The 12,640-nt window shown below is 45.9% G+C and overlaps 1 protein-coding gene across 2 annotated transcripts in view; it reads right to left on the bottom strand.

Moving 5' to 3' along the window:
• The window catches only part of RCAN2 (regulator of calcineurin 2), a 56,148-nt gene that overhangs the window by 37,949 nt on the left and 5,559 nt on the right, over nucleotides 1-12,640 (bottom strand). Inside the window, exon 2 of one of the 2 annotated variants that reach the window (XM_015859923.2) lies at nucleotides 9,051-9,277. In XM_015859923.2, the coding sequence (XP_015715409.1) occupies nucleotides 9,051-9,275 (225 nt within the window). In that variant the 5' untranslated portion in view covers nucleotides 9,276-9,277. Of the gene's footprint in view, nucleotides 1-9,050; nucleotides 9,280-12,640 lie in introns of both variants that reach the window. The other variant, XM_015859924.2, reaches the window with a different exon arrangement.

Here is a 12,640-nt window from a genome sequence, read left to right on the forward strand (position 1 = left end):
TGATCTGCCTGCCATCAGGATGGGCCTTTGCAGTCTGCATTCAGCTCTTCCAGGTGTCCTTGATGCAAATTTGCACCACATAAAGATGTGCCCATGCTTTGGTTGTGCACAACTCTTTATTACTGCTCCTCTACTAGATGGTTTTAGAATGATGGTCCCTATTTCACATGCAATGCTGCCACGAATAACCAGCTAAACCCTCACCATATGTTCAATCATGCAACCCCAAGATACCATGTAAGAAATTTCCAATTAATCCAATAGGCTTAAGCTGGTATCAGGACACTAGAGCTACTTCTACAAGAAGAAAATTAAGCAATGCCAAGGCCCATTGCTGACGAAGCCTGAATCCACCTGAGTCAGAGAGATCAGCATGAGCCAGTGATGCATAGTCTCCATAAGCCAGGAAGTCAAAGAAACCGGATCAATGAACACGCTACAAACCAGCCCAGCATCCAGTTAAACTCTACCTGTTCAGTTTGCCCCTTGTCTGAGTTTTGTGACTAAACCAGACCTGGCCAAGTACTTACACAATAACAAGATATTAAGACCTGCATTCCATAAGCCAGCCCGTCTCCTCCTCCTTCCCACAGCTGCAGAGCTATGTGGTGCGTGCAGGAGACAGCAGAGGGCACCCCTGGCACTTGGTAAGCCCAGAGCAACTCTGCTCATGTCCTTCAGCTCACACACTGCTAAGAGCTCACAGCAAGTGCTGTTATTTATTGTCCCAGCCAGGATTTTCCTTTGTACTGTAGGAACAAACTTGATTTATGACCATCTCGTTCATCTCCACTATTAAGGTGAATTGCTGCAAGTGGAGATCAGAAGGAACAACTGGAGCAATGCTTTCCACATCCATAACGTTAATCCTTAACTCCAGAACAGAGATGTTTTTACAGGTGTTTTTTCTATGTGAGAATCCTAGTGTCAGATCTCCCCAGCCTTACACACCTAAGATACAACCGCAAGAAGAAAACCATTCTAGTCATCATAAGGCTTAAAAAAAGTAGACCTGGAGCCTGAAGTTTCTAGTTACAGCAGCATTAACTGAACAGCTCCTAACTGACTGCATGCACCAGGCTGACAACGTCTCAGTGCTTTTCAGGCTAATTGCAAAGACAGTTAAGAAACAACACACACTGATTTGAATCCACCCTGCTGCTATGTAATAGATGCCTTCGTTTCTCCCTTGCCAAGGATACTGTAATTTCTCTGTCCTGTCCTACTGTCACCTTAACCTCCAGCTCATCTGGCTGTGCTGCATGGAAAAGGCTCCTCTCATTGCTCTGAGTCGTACACATTACAGTGACCATATTTGCAATGCTTCTGGATTGAGTTTCAAAGCACAGGACAGAAGTCGTGTAATTCAAGCAGGGTAAAGCATCTACAAAACACAACTGAATGATAGTGAAAGAACCTACAACACTACAAGTAACCACGTTAAGGCAGGATAACTGAAAAAAGTGCAAGATGCTTCATCTTAAACACCACTCATAGACTAGAAACGAAGAAGTGGAACAAATCCCCACGGCCAGAAGTGCATCACTTATCAGCACAGCTGTTATGGTTGACACTGTGTGAGGACCGAACCCCAGCAGTACAACACCCACCAACGGGAAAGAAACACGAGTTGATCTGAGTGTTGTTAAATGCACAGAAGCAAGTGCCAATTCCTTCCACCTCGATTCAAACTGGATGAGCTCTCACCTCTCAGCTCAGATCTGCAGTGGGATCTGTCTGAAGCAATGCTGCAGCCTTCAGGCTGACGGCTCTATTCTGAACTCTGCACAACCTGAACTCACCTCTTCAGACCCCTTGTTTTCTAACACTGCCTACCATTTTGAGTCTGTCTTCACTTTCAACCTCTGTAAATCACTATTTATTAATGGCATTAAACTCTGCTTCAGCATTAACGTTTTTTAGGAAACATTTGAGAAATTCCCTGAGCCCAATTGATTAGAAGTGCAGATTTACTATTCTGAATGTGATTAAGACAGAACGTAGCTACTTTGAGTGCACCTGCTTTATGTATTAGTAATGAAGGCTGACCTTCATTGAGAAACCTTTTCCTTAGGCCAGAAAACTGATATCATAGAACTGGAATCATAGAATTACACAGGTTAGAAAAGACCTTGAAGATCATCAAGTCCAACTGCAGCCCAACCAGCACCCTAACTCTAAAAACCCTCCACTAAATCATATCCCTGAGTACCACAGGTACTCAAACCTGGCAGATAGGAAATAATATAAAATCATAAGAAGAGATGGCTGCTGGGTTCTCCTGCTTATCATCCCTGCCATAATCCTGGGGGGACAGAAACTCTTCTACCTCCATACAGTCAAACTGTCAAATCCCATTGCACAGGATAGTCAGAATGAAAGCGAAGACAAAGACAACTCTACCAGCCCAAGTCCTTGGTTGAACCCTGGGGCTCTCACAGCACACTGAGAGGAAAGGCACAGCAGCCTCGGTGTGCCAGGCCACAGCCTGACTTCCACAAAGGTCAGAAGGCATCTGAGTCCAGGCATTCTGTGCCACCTATTACAGGAGACAGACAACTGCCATGTGCAACCTGAACCTACCTTTGTCCAGCATTCAGGGATCTGTGGATCCAGCCGACACACAGTTCATCCACAATGCCCACAGTGCCATAGGAAGTACTTCAAGCAGGAGTCCTTCAACACTGCCTCGTAGATTCGGACCTTGTAATTCCCTTTGGCTCCTAGAGCTGTTTTCTCCAGACCCAGCAGAAGGTCCTCCCAAATCCTATGTATGAGTTCACCAGCACCCACCTTAACGTGACTCATTACATAAAGCTCTCAATATTTTAGCAAAGCTGATAGGAAAATATTCCTGCATTAAGAAAAAAATAGTAATAATTTTAAATAGCAAATACCCTGAAGGGACCTTTCCCAGGAGCCATTTCCCACCCGCCCCCATTCCATGCGATAACCTTCCAGGCTGCACAGGGTACAGTATGACCACGAGAACCTGATCCCATTATTTTTCCAGAACTACTTTTAGGGAGAAAAGTACATTGCCAACTTTAAAGAGCTGGCTGTAACTGCGGGCTTACGTGGGCTGGAAAGAACATGAATCAATTGAGTTCTGTCATTTACAACTGACCGGTACAGCTGGATGTTTTGGAGCTCCAGATTTCAACTGCAGCAAACACAGGCCCACCTTTCACCCAGCTGGTCCCGTGCCAGGCACGTCCTCCCATCCCATTTGTGCTCCCAAACACCCAGAGCATAGATGGGAAAATAACCCCGACTGCTATAAAAATTATTAGACAGCATCCGCATTACAGGCAACGGCATTTCAGGGCATTCAGAAAGACTTGTTACTTCAGTTGGAGTTCTGGTTATTTTGGGTTTGTTTTTTCTAAGAACTTTTCAGAGCAGGAAATAAGTAGGCACTGAAGTAGGCAACCATGGATGGGGCCGTGAGTAGCCTGAGCTGCTGGGTGACAACCAGTCCATTGCAGGGCTTGGATCTGAATGGGCTTTAAGGTCCCTTCCAACACAAGTCATCCTGTGATCCTATGATCGTGGGGCTCAATTAGTTAAGATTATCACTACAGCATATAACTGAGATGGATTTAAGTTGAAAGAGGGTAGATTTAGGTTGGACGTTAAGGGCAAGTTCTTTACTAGGAGAGTGGTGAGGTGCTTGGAACAGGCTGCCCAGGGAGGTTATGGATGCCCCGTCCTTGGAGGTGTTCAAGGCCAGGTTGGACGGGGCCATGGGCAACCTGATCTAGTAAATGTTGAAGTTTGGTAGCCCTGCCAGGCAGGGGGTTGGAACTTCATGATCCTTGAGGTCCCTTCCAACCCAGGCCATTCTGTGTGTGATTCTGATGCGGGACAGTTTGTAGGTGTTTGTAGCTGAAATTTTGGCTACACAGGTATTGTATTGCACAGGTATGAATCACAGCAAAGTATTTGAGATTGATTATAAATATAATCAATAAAACTTAAATGCCACAGAAAGTGAGTTATAAGAATGAGTCTCAGAGTATGACCAGCTCCTACAGCTGCAGGACAGAGTGCCCAGTAAGTTAATGCTCCCAGTAAGTTAACGCTGCAGAGTACTGGGATTCTGTGGCGAGGTTTTGGTAGTGAGCAGAGCTCAGCACTGCCCGCTGTCAGACCAGAGCAGAGTCCAGCAAGAAGCCAGTCCTTGTGATCATTAAGAAATAGAAGTTCTTAGATGTTATTTCTCAGAAGCAGCTGCCAGAGAAGGGCATTCAATGGGATTCCTAGACAGCAGCCATACAGCCTATGAGTCACAGAGTGCTGAAGGACACTGTGGCAGCTTTTCATTTCCTATTTGGAGATGCATATGTAACACACTGTATTTTTTTCTTAAGCAGAATGACACTCATCCCATTCACAAAGCAGAATGAAACAAAGCAGGCAGCGCTTTCACAGCACAAGTCACAGCCTGCTTCAAGGGGCAGCTTCTGATAACGTTATCACATCTGCAGACAACCTTAAAAGGTAGAAAAACTGAAAGTAAAAGAAAGCAACAGCCAGTGTACCAAGAAGGCAGGATGAAGCCTGCGTTCCATTCCACCCTTGGAGCGGTGACTTCATCTTTGCTAAGGTGACTTTCCACCGAGGCCAGGCTTGAATACTAAGATTAGACTAAAAAGAAGCGTGCCACCCTCTAAATATAATGATGACTCAACACCTAGAGGCTTCAGTGATGTAATACAGCCAAAAAGATCCTGACTTCCCAACGTAGATTTTCAAAGCGAAGGCAAAAGGAACAGACCTTGCCCTGCAGAAACACAGCCTGCATCCTGGAGTGTCCTCCTGAATCAGCCTGTGAGCAGCATCACACACCAGCTCCACACTGTTTAACAGGCACACCAAACAGACAGACCTATTTCAATTGTATGCTGTAGTGTCAGAAAGCATCAGTAGGAAGTTTCAGTTCCAGAGTTAACATGTAAAATTAAAGGCAACACAGCAGACCACTGAGCTGCCCAGTGCCTTTTTCTGCACTATAAACATAGCAAACTTTCAGGCTGCTCTTGTTAAGAGCTGAATGCAAGAACAAAGGGGAAAAAAGGCTTCCTAAGTATAGCTGGAGGTCTCTCAGAGCATCATCCTTGGACAAACTGCCCAGCACTCATTTGAGATAACCTTAAACCCTCTTCCAGACTCAAGTTCAATACCCTAAAGCAATAAAATCACAAGAAGTCCAATTTAGCATTCTGTATCAAAAGCAAGGAGTCATCCAACAGCTAACAGTGAAAACGTAAGGTGAAAGAATCCCTCATTAGAGCAGCAGGGTGCTCAGGCCCACGTCCATTTGGCTTCTGGAGATCTCCAAAGAGGAGACTGCACAGCCTCCCTGGTACCTGTGCCAGTGTTCCATCACCTACCTGTGCAGTACAGAACAGCTTCCAATGGGACGGGAGCTTCCTGTGTGCCACTTTGTACCCACTGCCTGTGGGCATCACTGCACAGAGCCCAATTCACCCTCTGAGGTGCTGGAGCAGGTCCAGAGAAGGGCAACAAGGCTGGGGAAGGGCTTGGAGAATATGGCCTATGAGGAGAGACTGAAGGAACTGGGGCTGTTTGGGCTGGGAAAAGGAGGCTGAGGGGAGACCTGATTGCTCTCTGCCAGTACCTGAAAGGTGATTGCAGCTGAGCGGGGCTGGTCTCTTCTCACTGCTGATGAGTGGAAATTGCCTCAAGTTGTGCCAGGGGAGGTTTATGTTGGATAACAGGAAGAAAGAAGTTACACTAAATAAGATATGAGAAAAGCACAGGAGAAGTGTTATCATCTGCAAAGCCCAGCAGCAATTAACTGCTCAAACATATTTCCATGCTCAGGAGCAGAGTCGTGCCCTTGGGCTCCTCACCCCAACCGCTCTATCTGTTCAGATAAGAGCAGCAGCACCTCTCAGTCGGTCACATTATCAGCCAGAAATAACATCACAGTTCTGCCACACCTCGCCAACAAGGAGTCATGTCAGCTTCTTTCCAAGAGATGCATGATGAACTCCAGCATTTAGGAGTGATTTCATTCTTGAAATACTTAAGAATCAGACTTCTAAGACCCAAGCAAGGCAGTGCTGTATGCTCAAACACAAAAATCTGCTCCAGGCCTTTGTTTCGCAGTTATCTATCCAAGAAGCACAGTATTTTCTAATCACAGTGTGAAGAATGTATAATGGTACTTGCTGTAAGGGGCAGGCTGTATATGATAGGTGTGTATATAAACAGAACAACCTTCCTTTAGGTGGCTAAAGTTAGTGCTGTTAGTGTTCTGAAGATGGGAAATCCTCCTGTACAAATCCTCAAAGGCCCATTATTATTAACCCAGCTGTCCAAGGCATTCTGATAGAAGCACAGAACGGCCTGGGCTGCAAAGGCTCACAGTGCTCACCCAGCTCCAACCCCCTGCTGTGTGCAGGGTCACCAACCAGCAGCCCAGGCTGCCCAGAGCCACATCCAGCCTGGCCTTGAATGCCTGCAGGGATGGGGCATCCACAGCCTCCTTGGGCAACCTGTGCCAGTGCGTCACCACCCTCTGGGGGAAAAATATGAAATTATGTGAAATTCTCCTGACTAAGTGGAGACCTTCTTTCTCCAATACGAGTCTGAAAGGTAGAGAAAGATTTCTGATGAGGTGCTGTTCCAGTAGCATCATGAGGTACAGACAGACAGTAGTCATTTGGCAATCTAAATATCTCCTCTCTCCTCTGCTGCTGTTTAAAGGAGGCAGATGTCCCTTCTCATGCAGCTTCCCCTCTGTTCATGCTGAGACCTGAAGGTGCCAACACCAGGACAGAACTCAAGCCTGGCAGGCAGTTTCTTTGTGAAGCATGTGGCCTTTAGCTGTGAGAATTCCTCTTCACAGATAGGAGATCTAAACTCAGGCTCCCTATAGCAGTCTGGTAGGCAAGACAGAAGACTTCCTAATTAGCACTGTACAACCACACAGTACTGCTGCAAGAGGCAGCACACAGTAAAGACAGATGAAGCAAAACAGCTGATCCACTATGCGGGGCTACGTGCAGCCATGTTTTTCTTCAAGGCTGTTACAAGCCTATATCCAAACACAAACCAGAACCTACCTTAGATCTGATAGTAGTTAATTGCCTTTAAATTACAACGCTTAAAGTACTTACTAAAGATGATTATTTCCAAGTAAGTTTCTTAGATACACACTAAAAGCTTCAACTTGACAGCTCCTATGACACATCCGGTAGCAGAACTTAGAAGCTGTCAGGGAGAATTCTTTGCATTAATCCTGCTGTATGTCAGAGCTGCTCACAAGTGTATATATTTAAACTGTTTATGCAGCATGTTCACAGGCCAAACCAAAATCACCATTTACACTCACTTGCAGCTTCTGAACCAAATCCATCTCCACTGCCCTCCTGCAGGTGTAGGCCACCAGCCACACAGGCAAAGATAACACTGCAACAACCTCACCTTCTGCAGAAGGGATTAAAAACAAACCTACTGTGGATTAGATTCTTGCAGAGAACATTTTGCAGCAGTGAAAGTACAGCGTATCTCTATATATTGGATCAGTGCATACTTGATGATATAACTCCTAGATGTATTAATTATTTGCAATTGAGAATGTAAAGTCGACAACATTTTTTTACTGAAGCTGCTGTCCTGCAGCAACAGTTAATAATAGAAAGGATTACAAGTACAAACCAGGAACATAAATACGTGTTCCACAGGAATAATAAAAACCATAATCGACTCCCCAGGCCCTCAGACTTGATGAGAAATCTGGAGGTAATCCCATCTAGTTAAATATAGACCTCCAGGAGCAACTACTTACCTGTCAGCAGAGCTGTTCAGTGCCTGGCACTGACAGTTCGCAGCCACACACCGCACAGGATGCACCTCCACAGCCCAGCTGCTCTTAAGACAAATCCTTAAGTCCTGTAAGTCCACAGGGATTGCACTCCCACATACTTACATAATCTCCCATTTCATTTTCTAACTACGCCACCACTGGAACACAGCTCTCGAAAAGGGAAAGCTTAGAAGCAACAGAGAGAGAATCTGTGCAGAAGGAAGAGAAATTCCCTAGTTCTGGGCAGGCTTTTGTTGTCTCCCTTTCAAAATGTACTTCCACAGCCTCAACAGGTCGTTTGTTCAGTATCTATCTGGAAGTCTAGATGCCATTTCCTTTCATGTGATGGTCTTCCTACCATAAGAAAAGCTCACCGTCCATCCTGGCCATGCTTCAGTCTCACCAAATCTGCTGTGTAGCTTTATAAGCCAGTTCCAGCTGCAGCCCGGCTTCACTGCTGCAAGCTTGTCTCCAAATTGACTCTTCTGGATAAGAAACTTAAACAGCCTCAGACATGCCTGTAACTATTAGCCCAGACTGATCCCATTAGACAATAATGCCCCCAGATGATCAGTTTTATTTCCCTGACATCTCCCTCAGGAAACATACTAGGCTTAGAAATCAGCCCTGGAGACATACTGCAGAATGTAGGAGTTCTGTCTGATAGGATAAAAACAATATGCTCTTCTTAAAACAAAAGACAAAGAGCAACTGGATTCTTTTAGACTAATTGCAAAGTCAAAAGATATTCTCATGCTCTTTAATTGGTTCTGCTAGCATACATTTAGGTCCTCTAGGTAAGAAACATAACCTAACGCACTTGAGAAGACACAGGAAGAGCAGTGTCCTGTTGCAGTGGTATGTGATCAGCAAGCAAGAGGAAATGCCCTTCATGTGTTTAACTTTGCCACCTCCATCACGACTGCAACTACAGTTGCTATAGAGACACGCACCCACATTTCAGTACTCTGCAAACCTGAGCTGCCAAAAACCCCAAACAATGTTCACTGCAGTTGGCAAAAAGGCCTTTAGGCTCTCAAATGTTGTCACCCACCTCAGAAAAAAAAACACAAACAAAACCTCCTGCAATCCAGCTCCTTTGCACACGACAGGTAAAAGTGTTGCTGGTTCCTCAAATCTGCAACAAACACGAGTATCACATAAATCACAGGCTTCTCTTACACTGCAAAGATGGAAAGTGGCACTGTACCTTGCTGTCCACGCTTTCAAACACAGACTGGTGAACATTGCAAGCAAAGAGAGAATTCGGGAGGTCGTTGAAGTCAATTATTTCATGAAAATCTTCCTCTGTAAAGCATCTCTTCAAATCGCTGTCTCCATTTATAGAGTAGAGCAAGAACTGTCCTCCGTCCTCTGGGATGCAGCCATAGTGCCCGAGGCCTCGCATGCCAAACAAGTAGGAGTCTCCCCTCATCCCTAGCAGCAGAAAGAAGAGAGACACAGTTACACCGCACCTCAAAACAGCACATACATGAGTAGCAAACAGCAAAGTGAGCAAAGGGAAAAGATCACCCATGTGATAATTCTCACCATAGTTTAGGAAAACCCTGCCAGCTTTGCAGCCCTTACTCCAAAACACCACAGCACAAAGACCATTTGGAGGACATGGAAGGAAATGGCCAGTCCAGCAAGCAGCGTCCCTACCACTGATGCAAGAATAAACCCCTTAACAGCCAATGGGGAAAGAAATGTCCAAGTAATCACTGCTATAAACGCTGGTATTTACTGTGGCTGCCACAGACAGTCCCTAGTACAGCCATGTCAAACAGCAGCTGTAACCTACAGCCTCTCCAGAGCTCTAACAAGCTGACTGGAAGCAATGCAGAAGAATAATTATTTCCCTGCTATTGATGTTTCTTGCAGTAACAATACGCAGCCATTGACTGCTCTCTCCTCCTACCAGGAGTTGCAATGACACAAACACAGCGTGCTCATCTGCCTCTGATTTGCCCTTCCCATACTGTGTACTTGCTATTCTCTATTAACAGCTGTAAATATTGCTTCAACTATATTTTGCAGAACTGCAGTCCAAAATGAAGCTCAGCACTTCACTTAGGCTGAATCTCAATAAAGCACCATGAAATTACAGAGCTCATTTGCCATAGTTTTCATCTCACCTCCCTCCTGCCGCAGCTCACAAGTGCCATCTGATGACTGAGCACATCCTGCTGTAACCTCACGTTCCAGAACTGCCACAAGTCATTACTGCTGAAGTCTCGGGGCTAATGACAGGAGTCCTCAAGGAAACACACTGAAGTCACACTCAAAAGAGTCAGCTCAGAGCTGAATCCACTTGTATTCTGCTCTCACAGCACGTGATGGAGCCCAATTGTGCAGCCTGTATTAGAGCAGCAGGGTTGGAAGGCACCTGCAGGGATCATGAGCCTGAACCTAGAGCTCACACTAGAACAGTGCAGGCCTTTTCCAGAGGTACACCGTCACATACCTGTTAAATACTGACCAGCAGTACTTACAGTACATATAACTGTCTACACAGTAGGTCACAGGATCCTGCTGCACTCCTTTTCCAGATACCAAAAGTCACAGCTAGCACCAGAACAGCTCCTGAGCCCTGCATTCCTTATATTTAATTTATGAGGCAGGGTTTAAAAGAAAAAAGGACGCGGTGCTGTAAGGAAATAGGTGTCATATGAAAGCCTCAGGCTAATTATCTCTCTCCCAGTGTCACCCTGAGGACAGGCTCCTCGGCTCTCAGATTCACAGCAGGATTTTTGCCAGCTCAGTTTGACGTGAGCACAACCACACTCAGCTTATCTCAGGTTAGAAGCTCCATGGTGAGGATGGGCTCTGAATCCCAGCAGGTGAACAACCTGCAGTTGGTGAAGGCACCTCAGAGGCAGTGAGGGCATTTTATGGGCTCGCTGGGTAAAAGCCTTCTTCCCACATGACACTGGAAGAGCCCACTCCACAGAGGGGCACTGAAATGCAACCTTACACAGCAGACTGCAGAGGATAAAGGTAATACAAATCAATGCTCAGAAGCTGTAGGAAGCCCCAGTGTGAATGAATGCCCACTGGGCTTTGTAGTGATGAGGACCTGACACAGAACCAGCAGGAGCAAAGCTTCCCTTTTGGCTTCTTTGCCAAATAGCTTCTTTCCTTCTGCAGGAGAAATAGAATCATGTTTGCATTGTAAAGTACACAGAGATGTTACAAAGCAGGAATTGAGCAAAACCACAACAGCAAGCAGCTAAACAGAATCCTGAGTTACCTGTGATGCATATGGTGCTGTGATGCCTATATAACACCAGTCATAACTACATGTGCTTCATTAAGCCAACCAAACCCCTTAAGATGCAAGTGTTGTGTTGTTGCTGGTGGTGGGAAGACATTGCCATAACGGCACCACAAAACAGCCTGTGTCACAAAGCCCACAGTGCTCATCCAGCTCCAACCCCCTGCTGTGTGGCAGGTCCACAACCCCAGCAGCCCAGGCTGCCCAGAGCCACATCCAGCCTGGCCTTGAATGCCTGCAGGGATGGGGCATCCACAGCCTCCTTGGGCAACCTGTGCCAGTGCGTCACCACCCTCTGGGGGAAAAACTTCCTCCTAAGACCCAACTGAACTCCCCTGTCTCAGTTTCAAACCATTCCCCCTTGTCCTATCACTGCCCACCCTCACAAACAGCCGTTCCCCCCCATTTAAACTCTCCCTTCAAGTACTGGATGCCCACAAGAGGTCTCCCTGCAGCCTTTCTCTTCTCCAAGCTAAACCCGCCAGTTCCCTCAACCTTTCCTAGTTGGAGAGCTACTCAACAGCCCTCAAAATGATTATAAGCAATCCTTACCTCTGGGTGCAGCATTGCTACATTCAGTTTTCACCATCCCCTAACGCCTTTCAATGGGCCAGTTGCTTAAATATCACCATGCATGTATAATTTACCATCCATGTATTTATGGAAACTAAGAAGGCATTTTCTCGGTGACCATTTTCCCTGTCCTAAGGGTTTTTAAAAAAAGAAGCCCTTTGGGACACCCAGAAACAGGCCCATAACTCTCCCAATTGCTAGGAGACTTTCCTTTTCTTGTTATTATTAAACACTGCTTGCCATGACAAACAACATCGACTAAAAATAGAATAAAGCAAACAAACTGCTACAAATACAAGCTTTAAATATAATCACTAGAAATGAGAACTGTTATTGAGTTCTGACTGCACACAGTGAGCTGCAGGAATGGAGGGGAGCTGGGCACAAAGCAGAGTGGGTGGTTGTGTTGTTCTTCTAGAAGGATCCAGAGAAAGCCTCGGATCTCACCACTGTTCCCATTAGAAATCAGTAAGTTTCTACCCTAACTCAAGAGATGCGAAAAGAACATTAAGCCCAAAAGCCCCTCTATGCTGAGATTTTCCTGAATCAATTTAGATCTTACCTAAAATATCACCAAAAGTGAACAGGACACGGGAAATGGTTTAAGTTAAAGAGGGAAGATTTAAGGTTGGGATGTAGGGGGAAGTTTCTTCACTAGGAGAGTGGTTAGGGCCTGGAACAGCTGCCAGGGAGGTTTGTGGATGCCCCCGTCCTTTGGAGGTGTTCAAGGCCAGGTTGGACAGGGCCATGGGGCAACGCTATCTATGGGGTCCTCTATGGGGATCTATGGGGTCCCTCTATGGGATTCTATGGGGTCTCCTGGGCAACCATGATCTAGTAAAGGTGTATGTTTGGTGGCCTGCTAGGCAGGGGGGTTGGAACTACATGAATCCTTGAGGTCCCTTCCAACCCGGGTCATTCTGGTGAAAGCAGCAGGGTTACCAGGCTGC

This window comes from Coturnix japonica, chromosome 3 (assembly GCF_001577835.2).
Source record: "Coturnix japonica isolate 7356 chromosome 3, Coturnix japonica 2.1, whole genome shotgun sequence".
Lineage (NCBI taxonomy): Eukaryota > Metazoa > Chordata > Aves > Galliformes > Phasianidae > Coturnix > Coturnix japonica.